We start from the raw sequence: 13,395 nt of genomic DNA, 5'->3' as shown, positions 1-13,395 counted from the left end.
TTTGTCAAGTCTTCAGTGTAATATTTAGTGATTTATTTGATGCACATATTGCATGCTGCATGAGAATGATATTATTGTACATACGTATATATATATCAACATTTTACTTCCAAGTACAACATAATAAAAGTACACTCTTAGTAATAAAAGTCCAATCTTTGTACTCCGCATTAGAAGCTAGAAAGTGTCTCTTATGTCATTATGCTGTATAACATACAAATAACTTTTAGGAAATCAGAAAAAAGCATTACCGTCTGTCCAGCTATGAGAAGCCAAAACAGCAGTGATACAAAATATTCTTTAGCTGAGCTATAATCCATATTCATGAAAGCACAAAAATATTATAAAACATTGAGCAGCCAGATAACTAGCATGTATGCGCTTTCGTTTAACAAAGAAAGAACTACAATTGTTTGGAAAATTGATCTAGCACAAGAACGGTAAATGAATTGATTATTAAATGAGAATAAAATACAAGTTGGAGTTAGAGGCAAGATCAGAGCACCAGGTAAGTTGATTATCTCTCTCGCAATACAGGTATCTCTAGATATGTATGTTCAGCACCCTTGATGTTTACCTTGTGTCGGCTATAGTATTCTACCATTTCCATTATGTTCTTAAATGGGTGACTGAACTGCCCTAATATCACTGTGCCATCTGGCTGGTGCACTATCATTATATGTATGAAACCAGAGAGATTCCTACAAAATAATTTCTTAAATCAAATTTTACTGTTACTACAAGATTCTCATGAACATCTGTTAAGGTTATGACACATGTGAGCAGTTGAGTTATATAACATCACTAAACTGTACAAGCAACTGAAATGCACCCAAGGCTTTTGTAGGCTGAATTACCTAGCTCTACGAGATGAGCATCTAAGCTACAACACATGAGAAGAACAAAAAAAAAACCATTTTCGGATTGAATTCAATTACCGGTCAATGGTTATCGCCACCTTGTTATTTTGATATAAGGTGAGCCATAAAGCAACAGCCAATATAATTGTATATATTATAATACTATACTGTATATATTATACATATAGTAACATATACAATTATATTGGTTGTTCCTTTATGGTGTATATGTATATACCATATATATGGTATATACCATGTATATACCATATATATGGTATATATATATATATATATACCATATATATGGTATATATATACACGTATATCTTAGAGACACCGACATACTTAGAGAAATATATCTATCTATTTCTCTAAGTACATATGTTCATGTGTATGCATTCCGGCTATAGCTATTAAAATCTTGGAATCAGTACCAAAGAGGATTTGATCTCAGACCCTACTTTTCGCTTGACCGATGCCCTACCCAATAGGCCACAGAGAATGAGTTGACAGGTTGCTGATATAAGTTGCTATATGGGCGCACATACCCAACAGCTTTGCATACCACACAGGGTGATTGAATAAGTAAGTGATTTGTCATTAGTTGGTTTACTAAAATTTTACATTGGCAAACTGCCAGGCTAATAGCAAGTGGCAGGCAACTCTCATTACTTCTCATTGTTTATTTGCTGATTTTTAATACTCGGGTAACACAGCTAGTATATGTATATATACATGTATAATATGGATTAAGACAAACAATTTAACAACAATGTTGTTGTTTGCTGGGTGTATTTATGAATAGTGAAGCAACCACACAGGTATGCTACATCTAGTCAGCTGAGACTATTTTTTGCTTAACAATTTCAAGAGTATGCCAGCATGTATGTTCAGTATGCCTGTGAACGTGAGCTGAGCTTGATAGGAAGTAGAACAAAGAAAGCTGGTATATAGAACACCGTGTGAAGATAGCGCCTGCATGAATGTCGCGTAGCTTGTGCTCAAACAGTACAACATAGAACACAACATTAAAAGAATAGTCTGTTCTTACACCAATTTTAAAAATATTGATTCAAAAAAGTTCTCTCAAAAATTAATATTCAACAGCCTCAAAAGCCAACAACAAACCTTTTTACTGTGGAAATGGTGTATTTATGGTTGATAAATCATTGTGATGATCATACAGCATTTTTTGATGGATATAATAATAATATATGGTTAATATAAGGTTTTATTATTTATACTTACTGTTATTTTGTTATCACTACAAACTCTGCATGGTAACCGCAAGGGTTCCCATTGAATGTACACAAACTAAGCTGAACAAGATACTTTTTCAATGTAAAATGATCATTGACATCTCATGATTGGTAAGAAACATTGATTTATTGTTGCAAATGGGAATTATGGCTTGGTTATATCTAATTTTAACTTTTGAAATGTTGGTTCTCGTATAAAGCTATTTCAATTAAAATGTTCAAGTGTTTACAACACTCTTTGAGACAAACACACATCTATAGAGGCTTTGAACCAAGGCAAATTAAATTTGCATGCAAAGCAAAACACGAGCAACAAGCTAAACGACAGCTCTGCCAGAAATTACTTAATACTGTCACCTTTCAGGGCAGTGCCGAAATGTTGAATGATTTCTGAAAGAATGAGATTTACAATATTATAAGGGCGTAAACCGAATTCTTAAGTACGGTGGTACAGTATAATAGCCACTCACCACACACACTTGCATACACAAACACAGTTTGTAAATTTGCTCAGTTTTATTGAAGCCGCTGTTCCTTATCAACTATCGAGCTATTCAACAGATTCAACACATTCAATGGATTCCCAATTTGCTATTAGGAAAATAGGAAATGGTTATCCGCTTAGAAAATGGAAGTGTTTATTAATAACGCTGTTGGTTATCATATTAGCTAGCCCATTTTAATAGAAATAATAGAACAGTCATACCTAATCACTTGGTTTTCATGCTTCGAATGGATTCGGAGTTTACCTCTGCCAACAAATTCGCACCCTACTGTTTTAACGATTCGGAGTTGCACTTTATCGATCTTCCAAGACTAGCGACGCACTCTTCTAAACAGAATTTGTTACAGTCACTGTCAATTCACAAATCGTACTTTGTTGCACTAATTCAGCCAGGATACCTAATCAGAACTTTCTTTATTATTAATATTTTTATCCCTCTATATTACAAAACAGCAACAGAATTTACTATTTGTGATACAGTTATTACTTCCGAGGTCACATGACCGGCAATCGAATTTAGTAAAAAAATATTTTGCTATGCTAAAAGAGCTAAGCCTTGGAAGAGGTCAGCACCAGTGCAGTGGGAATCTGTACAATTGGTAAACTCCGCTATTTAACAAGATAATAAAATAAATAAAAAGGTAATTATCTCATCATTGTATGAGCAATCTATCCTTGGCAATAGTAGTTAGAATATACTCGGGTGGTAATGTGATAAAATACGCCCAATTTTTTTACCTCCACTGGGAGAGCCTAACTAGGTATTATCGATTCGAATCCAACTACCGTGAGTGTTCTGTGACGGCGAATAGTAGTCTCACTGCGAATGCCTTCTCACAAACTTTGCAAAACGAAATGGCGTCGAATTCGTTCAGATTTTACTGTTTCTATGATTCAGAGTGGAAGAAACTCCGAATCCATTTGAAGCATGGAAACCCAGTGTAGAAGTCCCATAGAAACCCAGTGTAGAAGTCCCATGGAAACCCAGTGTAGAAGTCCCATAGAAACCCAGTGTAGAAGTCCCATGGAAACCCAGTGTGGAAGTACCATGGAAACCCAGTGTAGAAGTCCCATGGAAACCCAGTGTAGAAGTCCCATGGAAACCCAGTGTGGAAGTACCATGGAAACCCAGTGTAGAAGTCCCATAGAAACCCAGTGTAGAAGTCCCAAAGAAACCCAGTGTAGAAGTTCCATGGAAACCCAGTGTAGAAGTCCCATAGAAACCCAGTGTAGAAGTCTCATGGAAACCCAGTGTAGAAGTCCCATGGAAACCCAGTGTAGAAGTCCCATGGAAACCCAGTGTAGAAGTCCCAATTAACATTTTTTAAGCTTTTAATGTTAGTGAGTAATGTAAACTAAGCTATGGAACCAGCTGTGAGATTTGAATTGGGAATCACTCAAATTAAAAAAATAAATTAGATAAATGCCATTTAAAGCAGCAAAATTTTGAAAATCTGTTTGCTATAATAATGCTACCATAGCTTTGTTTTGCTATAATAATGCTACCATAGCTTTGTTTTGCTATAATAATGCTACCATAGCTTTGTTTTGCTATAATAATGCTACCATAGCTTTGTTTTGCTATAATAATGCTACCATAGCTTTGTTTTGCCGCAAGTTTTTGTTGTTTGCGCATTTCAATTGTCAACTCAGAATGACGCAATAACATATGTTATTGAAATATTACCAAAATGCAACAGAGTAGAGATCGGTCAGACTGATAAGTTTACAATTAAAAGAATAATAATCGATAATAATTAATCTAAGATGTAATCTACAGTATAAGCTGAATATATTTATAACATACTAGTGAGCACCATGGAGCTTGAGAACATGTGGAGGTAAATTCAATGCATATTATTTGAAAGATAAATATCACAAAACACTAATACTATTTCCCATAATATTTTTGTTTTATCTTTTCAAAATTAATTTAGCCTTTTGATGGTGCGCTATATATAACAACTAGGCATATACAACCACATTTTTTAGCCACATACTTAGACACTGTCAGTAGCAACAGCTTATAAGTGCATATTTGTAAGCTAACAGCAATATACTCAATGGAAACAGAAAAACCCAAGCAAAAATAATCATCAAAATTTTCCCAGCCTTAAAAGCAATTAAGAACTATACATTTATACTTATTTATAACCAGCTGACAGTGAAAGTGTCAATTACAAAAACTAGTTGGCATCCAAGAAGCAGCAAGAGCAGGAAGATGAATTGCCTTATGAAATATCATATCGTAAAGGCGATAACATTTGGCTGGCAGACAATTGGTAATTTCAAGCCAGTCGAATATTAGTTTTGTCGATGATTGAAGCATGATGATAATTCTTCAACCCAAACTGCGTATCTAGGCAGCTTTAGCAGAGCACTAGATTAGCCAATCACAGTGATTACACGCCGCTAGCCGAAAGATATTGAATGCTAGAGCTGATCTGTTAGCAAGTGCTAGCAAGTTGCTAATGACACTTCTACGTCAAACCTGTAAGGAATTGGAAGTTTCTAGTATTTGAAGTCAAAATTCTAAAAAAGAAGACTAAGTCAGAGTGTCAACCCATGACGACTTTAAACTATTATTATACAAGATGTACATTCAAGATTCCTTCTTTAAACAAATTGAGAAGCGGCTAACATCGACTATTCTCCCAATACCTCGTCAGTTTAAACGAAAAAGATGTTACAAACAAACAATTTATAGATATTCAAGTTCAAAAAACTAGTTGAATTGAAATTTAATTGTAATTGCATAGGGTAGCCTACATTTTAGTTCATATTTTAGTAATGCTGCTAATCTCTCAGATAAAAAAACAAGGTATTCACATCGCATATGCAAGTGGGTAGAGTAAAACAGTAATCACCTTTTGTAAAGCCTAAAAACAACTATCATAATTCTAAAAACTAAACATATAACCTGTCATAAAATGAGAGAAATTTGTAGCATCCAATATACAAATCACATATATGACTTACATGTATATGTAAGTCACGACTTGCGTGGACCGATTTTTATGATGCCTGTAACTGGAGACTAAGCTATATTGTGATAAGAAATTTAATGGGATACATTATAAAAAAAGTTTGAGAAATTTAGAAACAGTAATGAAATAATTCTTAACTTTTTTTTAACACGAGTAGCAGTTATGAACAACAGAGAAAAGCATAATCTGATAAAAAGGTGGGACAAGAAAGCAAACAGACGTACGTTGACATACGAGTACATACAAGAATATCGAGATACAAGGAACATTTCAAAAAAGTTTCTACCCTGAGACATGAGAAAACTGAGATATGAACACAGAAAACTGGCCACTAAGTAGCCGAGTAAGCGAGAGGCTGAGTTCGAGAATAGCATTGCTCAATCTTTTTCATTGAATCAGTTTGAAAAATATTTTTTAAAAGGCCAGCTAAAAGGTATAGTGAAAGCGAGGCAAAAAGCACCAAGCCGGAAAACAATAAATAAAAAATAAAAACGAAGACAAAATTAGAGTTAATTTAGTAAAAGATTAAAACTTAACGTTAACTACTGGTTTAGTAAGCTAAATTTATTTTAAGTTAAATTCAAAATTTATGTTGTGTTACAAAAGTCAAGTGTAAGTGTCAAGTCTCTCTCCCATCACTGTTGGCCAGTACGTCCGTCTCGAAGGTGAGAACTCCGTGCAGTACTGTACATGGTAATGTTCCATTTTATTTCATATCATAACTACTGAATATATAATTGTTTCGCTTTGTGAGAGTAGGTAGCGAATTACAGCAATTAAAAACATGTGTTATTGTAATCTCCTGTTTTAGGTGGTTTTTCATAGTATGGGAACAGATTGATTTATGATTACATATTTTACGTAGGAAATACTGCTTTGAGATACAAGAAAATTGATATACGCTGTCAGTCCCAGAACGCATTAAGCTCATATGTCATAGTCTCATGTCTCATATGTCGAGGCATAACTGTATTTAGTGTATGTATACAGTTGAATTACAATATACAATTAAGAGCTAGCACTAATTTTTCTATTTGATGAAACATTTGCTTTTAAAACTATGGCTATATGACTACAGAGCACAGTGACTGAGTGATCACATCTATCACAATTACCCACACTGGTCCACTTGCCCACCTTCACCTCAACAAACGACTTTTCGACAAACATATAATTTTAGCAAGTAATAATTACCACCCTATGATGTCCAAAGCTTATATGGTGCTTGATAAGCATTATTATCAAGCACCATATAAGTGCTAAAAAAGTATTTAAGAGTAGTTCATATTTTCCTTTTATAATTTTATAATTATAGATCCCAAGAAAACTAGTGGGATGTAAGATTGCTAGCAGTGATACATACAAGAAGAAAATACAATACTCGTGACATACTTTAGAGACAAAGTTCTAAAATACTCGTGACCTACTTTAGAGACAAAGTTCTAAAATACTCGTGACCTACTTTAGAGACAAAGTTTTATCCCTTGGGCTGTTGCTTGACTCACGAATTAGAAACGAACCATCGGGTTTCGTGCGAAGCAGTTCTTCAGCTTGGAATCTCTGTATGGCTCCATGATACCACCTAAATCCACAGAGTATCTGTACATAGCACCGGAATGTAATAGAAATATCTTACGATAACCGCTAGCGATGAACAAGACTTACAGTTGCTGGGTAATAGGCAGATTCTTGTTCACGGTAAGCCCTATCCTATGTTGGCACTCCAGGCCTTCAGTTGGAATTCCTTGCGCTGTAGGAAAAGACAACTACATTTAATTTCACTCTCGCCGTATATATTTGTATACAAACACAAGAAGCAATCACCATTCCACTCTTATGGGTATATACAATAATCAGTCAGCATTTCAGCACCACATGTAGCCACAGTTCAGAGATTCTTAAAAGCAGACGGTTAAAATATCACCCAGTCACCGTCATAACCAGCGTATTTTGTTACACTTGTAAACATTAATAGAATTCTCATATCGATTGTTTTGACCCACAAGCTTGGATGTCACACATTAATGCTTTAGTATGAAGCACTCACACCAACAGTGATAGATAATTACACAGAAAGCCACATTACATGAGCACATTCGGCAGTGGACATGGTAACCATTTAGGAGAGAAAAAAGCTTTCCTTCTTCCCAGCGGATAAGTTAAAGATGCTTAGATGCCAACAGCGCTGGCATTAAACCATGAAGCATAAGATTTGCAGCTTTTATCAAAATACACTTTTACCAGAATAGCTTCCTGAGAAATGGAAAGTATGATTTCTGGTGGACAAATATGTAGTCTCAGTAATATAGTCTACAATGGATCGGAAGGAGTTGTTAGCTCTCAACCAAGAAAAGATAACACTGCATTCACTAAAATTCTAACACAACTCCAAATACCTTTCAAATTGAAGCAATCAAAGTTGGGATGCGTTATAAAGTATTGTGAAAATACCAGCCTAATTCAAAGCAAAGCTAAGCGAAGAAAGATTCAAATGGAATTCCTAATTTGAGCAAAAGCAAGAATACTAGGGCAGTAAACACCATAAATTGTAAAACAACGCATTCGATAAAGATAGTCAAGAACCATGCCCCGTAATTTATGCGCAAATGTTTTATTCAAAGCAAAACTGATCGTTCGAGCTGTGAACAAATCCGTGATTATAAACAAAAGATATGTTGCCAAAGCTGTTTGCATGGATGAAAGCTGCCAACAAACTAAAAAGAACACGGAACATCTAAAACAAGGTGTCAAAATGATGAGACTTACCGTGTTTAGCCCTCGCTACAGTGCAATTATAATGTTATGGTGGGTCAATCTATCCTATACATAAATTAAAGTGAGTAGATACATGCGTATACATTGATTTGACAAGTTCAAACTGGCAAAAAAATAACGAATGATTTCTGCGCTGACATATCTTACTTTTTCTCATGCTGCCATGACGAGTCGACGATGTTGATCCTTTACGCTCAGGGGTGTTGAACGATGGATAAATGTTTTTTTGCACAACTAACACCGGATTGTTGGTGTGCAATTGGCCAGGAGAAGAATGTGGTAACTGGGGAGGAGCTGTTCCTTTTATAGGGGTCGCTGGCAATGCTCGAACAGAATGCTTATCCATCTTATCGCTGGAGGACGAGCTGGAAGACAACAATCTTCGAGAAGTCGTTTCTGACATACTCCTAAAGGATCCTCCTTCACTAGGTAAATCTACTGGTCTAAAACACAGCAAAGGAATGAATTAAGGAGTGAAATGAAAGTGCCACGCTTTTTGGCAGTAGTAATAGGCGTTATCCTTACAACGATGTGACAGCTCATTTATCTGGCACCACTACTTTCTGGGATCTCCAAGGTCATAGTCAAAACAAGGCAGACGGCAATCAAGTTCTTATCATCAGAGGCACCAATTGGGAGAAACAGTCAAAATAACCCAAACATAAAGCTTATGCTTAACTAAAACTCTGACTTTTGATTGGACAATTAGCACAATTGGACAATATTAGCATATTCAATATTCACTTTATTTATTCCCAAACGACCAATTAAATTAAACCAACTAAAAACAAATAGTAGCGCGACCAAGAGAAGGAAACGGCTAGTATTCTCAAAAGCTGATGTTATTCAAATATTAAGTTCAAGAGTTGATATTATTCAGATATGAAGTTCGAGAGCTGATGTTATTCAGATATTACGTTCAAGAGTTGATGTTATTAAGATATTAAGTTCAAGAGCTGACGTTATTCAGATATTAAGTTCAAGCACTGATGTTGTTCAGACATTAAGCTCATGAGCTGAAATTGTTCAGATATTAAGTTCAAAAGCTGATGTTGTTCAGATATAAGTTCAAGTGCTGATGTTGTTCAGATATTAAGCTGATGAACTGATGTTATTCAGATATTAAGCTCAAGTACTGATGTTATTCAGATATTGAGTTCAAGTACTGATATTATTAAGATATTAAGTTCAAGAGCTGATGTTATTCAGATATTAAGCTCAAGTACTGATGCTATTCAGATATTAAGCTCAAGTACTGATGTTATTCAGATATTGAGTTCAAGTACTGATATTATTAAGATATTAAGTTCAAGAGCTGATGCTATTCAGATATTAAGCTCAAGTACTGATGCTATTCAGATATTAAGCTCAAGTACTGATGTTATTCAGATATTAAGCTCAAGTACTGATGTTATTCAAATATTAAGTTCAAGAGTTGATATTATTCAGATATGAAGTTCGAGAGCTGATGTTATTCAGATATTACGTTCAAGAGCTGACGTTATTCAGATATTAAGTTCAAGCACTGATGTTGTTCAGACATTAAGCTCATGAGCTGAAATTGTTCAGATATTAAGTTCAAAAGCTGATGTTGTTCAGATATAAGTTCAAGTGCTGATGTTGTTCAGATATTAAGCTGATGAACTGATGTTATTCAGATATTAAGCTCAAGTACTGATGTTATTCAGATATTGAGTTCAAGTACTGATATTATTAAGATATTAAGTTTAAGAGCTGATGCTATTCAGATATTAAGCTCAAGTACTGATGTTATTCAGATATTAAGCTCAAGTACTGATGTTATTCAGATATTAAGCTCAAGTACTGATGTTATTCAGATATTAAGTTCATGAGATGATATTATTAAGATATTAAGCTCAAGAGCTGATGTTATTCAGATAAGATGATTTGATGGTTTGATTTGAAGAGTTTGATTTTCGTTGTTTAACCTGAATAAATTATTTAAAAATAATGATAATGTAAAAACAGTGTTATTTGAATTTTTTGTATAAGATTGCAAAGAATTAGGGTAAATAGTTGTAGCATGCAGGCATTAGTTGGCATTATCATATGACACTTGTACTTAGTTCTAAAAAGTTCATAATCAATCAATAACTAATCATAACAGTTACTAACAAGAAATAGTTTATTTTATGAATAATTGCAATGGGTCTTTGCTTTTGTTATTAATGCAAATTTGAAAATGTTTTGGTATGAACTTTTGTCGCACAAATCTCCCATACTGTTGATAAATAGGTAAGGATTTGTTATTGAGTGTAAATCCTATTGCAAGTGTGAAATCAATACGACGTGCAAATACATCTCACGACTTGTCTAGACATATACAATACTTCAATTCTGATAATTTTGTAAGTGCAAAGCTGTTTATTAAACCGTCTAAGCACCTGCGCACACCTGCCCATGTGTGCACGCCTCTAGAAAGAGGCACAGACAGCTGTGCTGCCTAGCTTATCAGCAGTTGAGACGTTCAGACAAATACAATGTACCTCATACGAGGACAAAGCAACACTGATTTAATGTTTATCAAAGCAGATGCCGTTCTATAGCATGTCCATGATAGCATGGTCCATAGCATGGTCCAAATATTACCAATTTTAAGAGCACGCAGCTTGAAGTCATGTCAACTAGCAGACCCCAGTCTGAGAGATTACGACAATTGGGAAAATTCTAGAAAGATGTGCTTGCAAAATATTTTCAGTGAGTCATGTGAAGAATATATATAGCTAATCTTATTTTAAATGTTAGCTACATGCGGATTGATAACCCTGAACGTGTTTCCTATCGCGGGTATGTAGTGTTAATAATCGTTTTATTTTTTTCACTTTCCAGCCAGTTGTTTGTTATATGAAGAACAAAAACGTCATGAAATCATTGACAAAACAGAATGATAAACTAAAAAATTGCAGCACACAAAATTTCTCTTATTTCTATTAGTGAAGTGCCCCACTAACGGACAAGATAGATGGCAACTCGCTACAGGAGCGATCCTGAAAAAGACTTCCATGGCGTGCTTAGAGTTTCACGCAAATCTGGCTCTGGCTCACTACGGCAGACCATGCAACTATGACATGAAACCACATACATCAAGATTAGTCAACTGATGCACATTTTATTTATCTGAAGTGTTTGAACCCAAAGTGACTAAGTGCAAACATTAAGAGAAGTTTAGTAGAACTTCAATATAAACCATTAAAGTAAACATGATAACAATAGTAATAGTATAAACCATGTAGTGCATGTAGTGAATGTCCAAAATATGATCTTATACTAAGATCTTGTTATCAGAGAATAGCATCCTTACTGGGATAGCAGGGAGTTGTGTATAGCTGAGAGTGAATACAGGCTACCATCTGCCTAAGTAACTCATATGGTTTAAAACATTTGATCTCCAATGACAACGGCCACATAGTGTAGAAGTATACATAGCAAATAATTAGAGACTACTAGAGCGTAACGTAAGGCAGCGGTTTGGTCTGCGCAGACTAACCCTACAGTTAAGTATACTACGGAAAAGGTTAAACTCTACTTTGAGCTGTATAAGTCAATAGGTCAATATTAAGATCCATTAGCTCAAAACAAATATACCTGGAATGCAATTATGAGAATAAGTGCGGGTTTACTTTGCAGAGGCAGGAGACTAGCAATAGTTTGAAATAACCTCTTACGGAAGGCAAGAGACGTTAAGCAGTAATTACAATGTTGCATATATTGTCAGCGAGGAACAAAATACAAACTTTAGAACAATATTTTAGGTGGTTTTCAAGTGTAGACTAAAATTCATGCATAGACGACTTGTTTATATGCCACTAGCTGGCTAGAGTTGGAGAAAAGAATTTTTCAAACCTAAAAACCATTTTTTGTTCATGTAAAAGGCAGCCAGAAACTGGCGTATAGTTGTCAATCAAACTATAGAAGCTGTAGATCTAGATGTAAGGGTAGAGGGTGCTCAAGAAATAGTACATATCAAATACTCAGCCATGATCAACACAAACAATTGTAGTGTCTTAAAACAATGGCCTCCTACATCTCTAAGGAGTTTATGGGTGCTGTTGGATTCTGGATGCTATTGATGTATGGTCACGCATGTACATATCTAGTCAATGGACACCATCCAAAAAGGTTATCATGCACCATCTTGTATTCTAATCTATGCGAACCTCCACAATTTCTCACAAGAGTATGAAGATACGCGAGTGGAATCCAGATACCTTATGAGTACTCAGTAGCCTTATGAGTACGCGGTAGCCTTATGAGTACTCGGTAGCCTTATGAGTACTCGGTAACCTTATGAGTACTCGGTAACCTTATGAGTACTCAGTAACCTTATGGGTACTCAGTAGCCTTATGAGTACTCGGTAGCCATAATTATGGGTACTCTGTAGTCTTATGGGTACTCTGTAGTCTTATGGGTACTCTGTAGTCTTATGGGTACTCAGCAGCCTTATGAGTACTCAGTAACCTTATGGGTACCCAGTAGCCTTATGGGTACTCAGTAGCCTTATGAGTACTCGGTAGCCTTATGAGTACTCTGTAACCTTATGTGTACTCTGCAGTCTTATGGGTACTCAGCAGCCTTATGAGTACTCAGTAACCTTATGAGTACTCAGTAGCCTTATGAGTACTCGGTAGCCTTATGAGTATTCGGTAACTTTATGTGTACTCTGTAGTTTTATGGGTACTCTGTAGTCGTATGGGTACTCTGTAGTCTTATGGGTACTCAGTAGCCTTATGGGTACTCTGTAGTCTTATGGGTACTCTGTAGTCTTATGAGTACTCTGTAGTCTTATGGGTACTCTGTAGTCTTATGAGTACTTGGTAACCTTATGGGTACTCAGTATCCTTATGAGTACTCGGTAGCCTTATGAGTACTCAGTAGTCTCATGAGTACTCAGTAGCCTATCCCTATCCTCTATGTGCAGAGAATCTGAAAGCACCCTATAGATCAAGTTAACGGCACCACAAAATCAAATATTTGCCAAAATGAT

General features: G+C 35.4%; 1 protein-coding gene across 6 annotated transcripts in view; it reads right to left on the bottom strand.

Moving 5' to 3' along the window:
* Positions 1 to 11: 11 nt before the first annotated feature.
* The window catches only part of LOC137389922 (SH2 domain-containing adapter protein E-like), a 31,040-nt gene continuing 17,656 nt past the window's right edge, over positions 12 to 13,395 (bottom strand). For 2 of the 6 annotated variants that reach the window (XM_068076106.1, XM_068076111.1), the window contains 6 exons: positions 8,537 to 8,832; positions 7,856 to 7,924; positions 7,280 to 7,364; positions 7,077 to 7,196; positions 2,480 to 2,512; positions 12 to 701 (listed from right to left, as the gene is read on the bottom strand). In XM_068076106.1, the coding sequence (XP_067932207.1) occupies positions 518 to 701; positions 2,480 to 2,512; positions 7,077 to 7,196; positions 7,280 to 7,364; positions 7,856 to 7,924; positions 8,537 to 8,832 (787 nt within the window). In that variant the 3' untranslated portion in view covers positions 12 to 517. Of the gene's footprint in view, positions 702 to 2,479; positions 2,513 to 7,076; positions 7,197 to 7,279; positions 7,365 to 7,855; positions 7,925 to 8,380; positions 8,396 to 8,536; positions 8,833 to 13,395 lie in introns of all 6 variants that reach the window. The other 4 variants (XM_068076108.1, XM_068076107.1, XM_068076109.1 and 1 more) reach the window with 4 other exon arrangements.

Source organism: Watersipora subatra, chromosome 3 (assembly GCF_963576615.1).
Source record: "Watersipora subatra chromosome 3, tzWatSuba1.1, whole genome shotgun sequence".
Classification (NCBI taxonomy): domain Eukaryota; kingdom Metazoa; phylum Bryozoa; class Gymnolaemata; order Cheilostomatida; family Watersiporidae; genus Watersipora; species Watersipora subatra.
The sequence above is the reverse complement of the archived record's forward strand: the minus strand, read 5'-3'. Positions and strand labels throughout refer to the sequence as shown.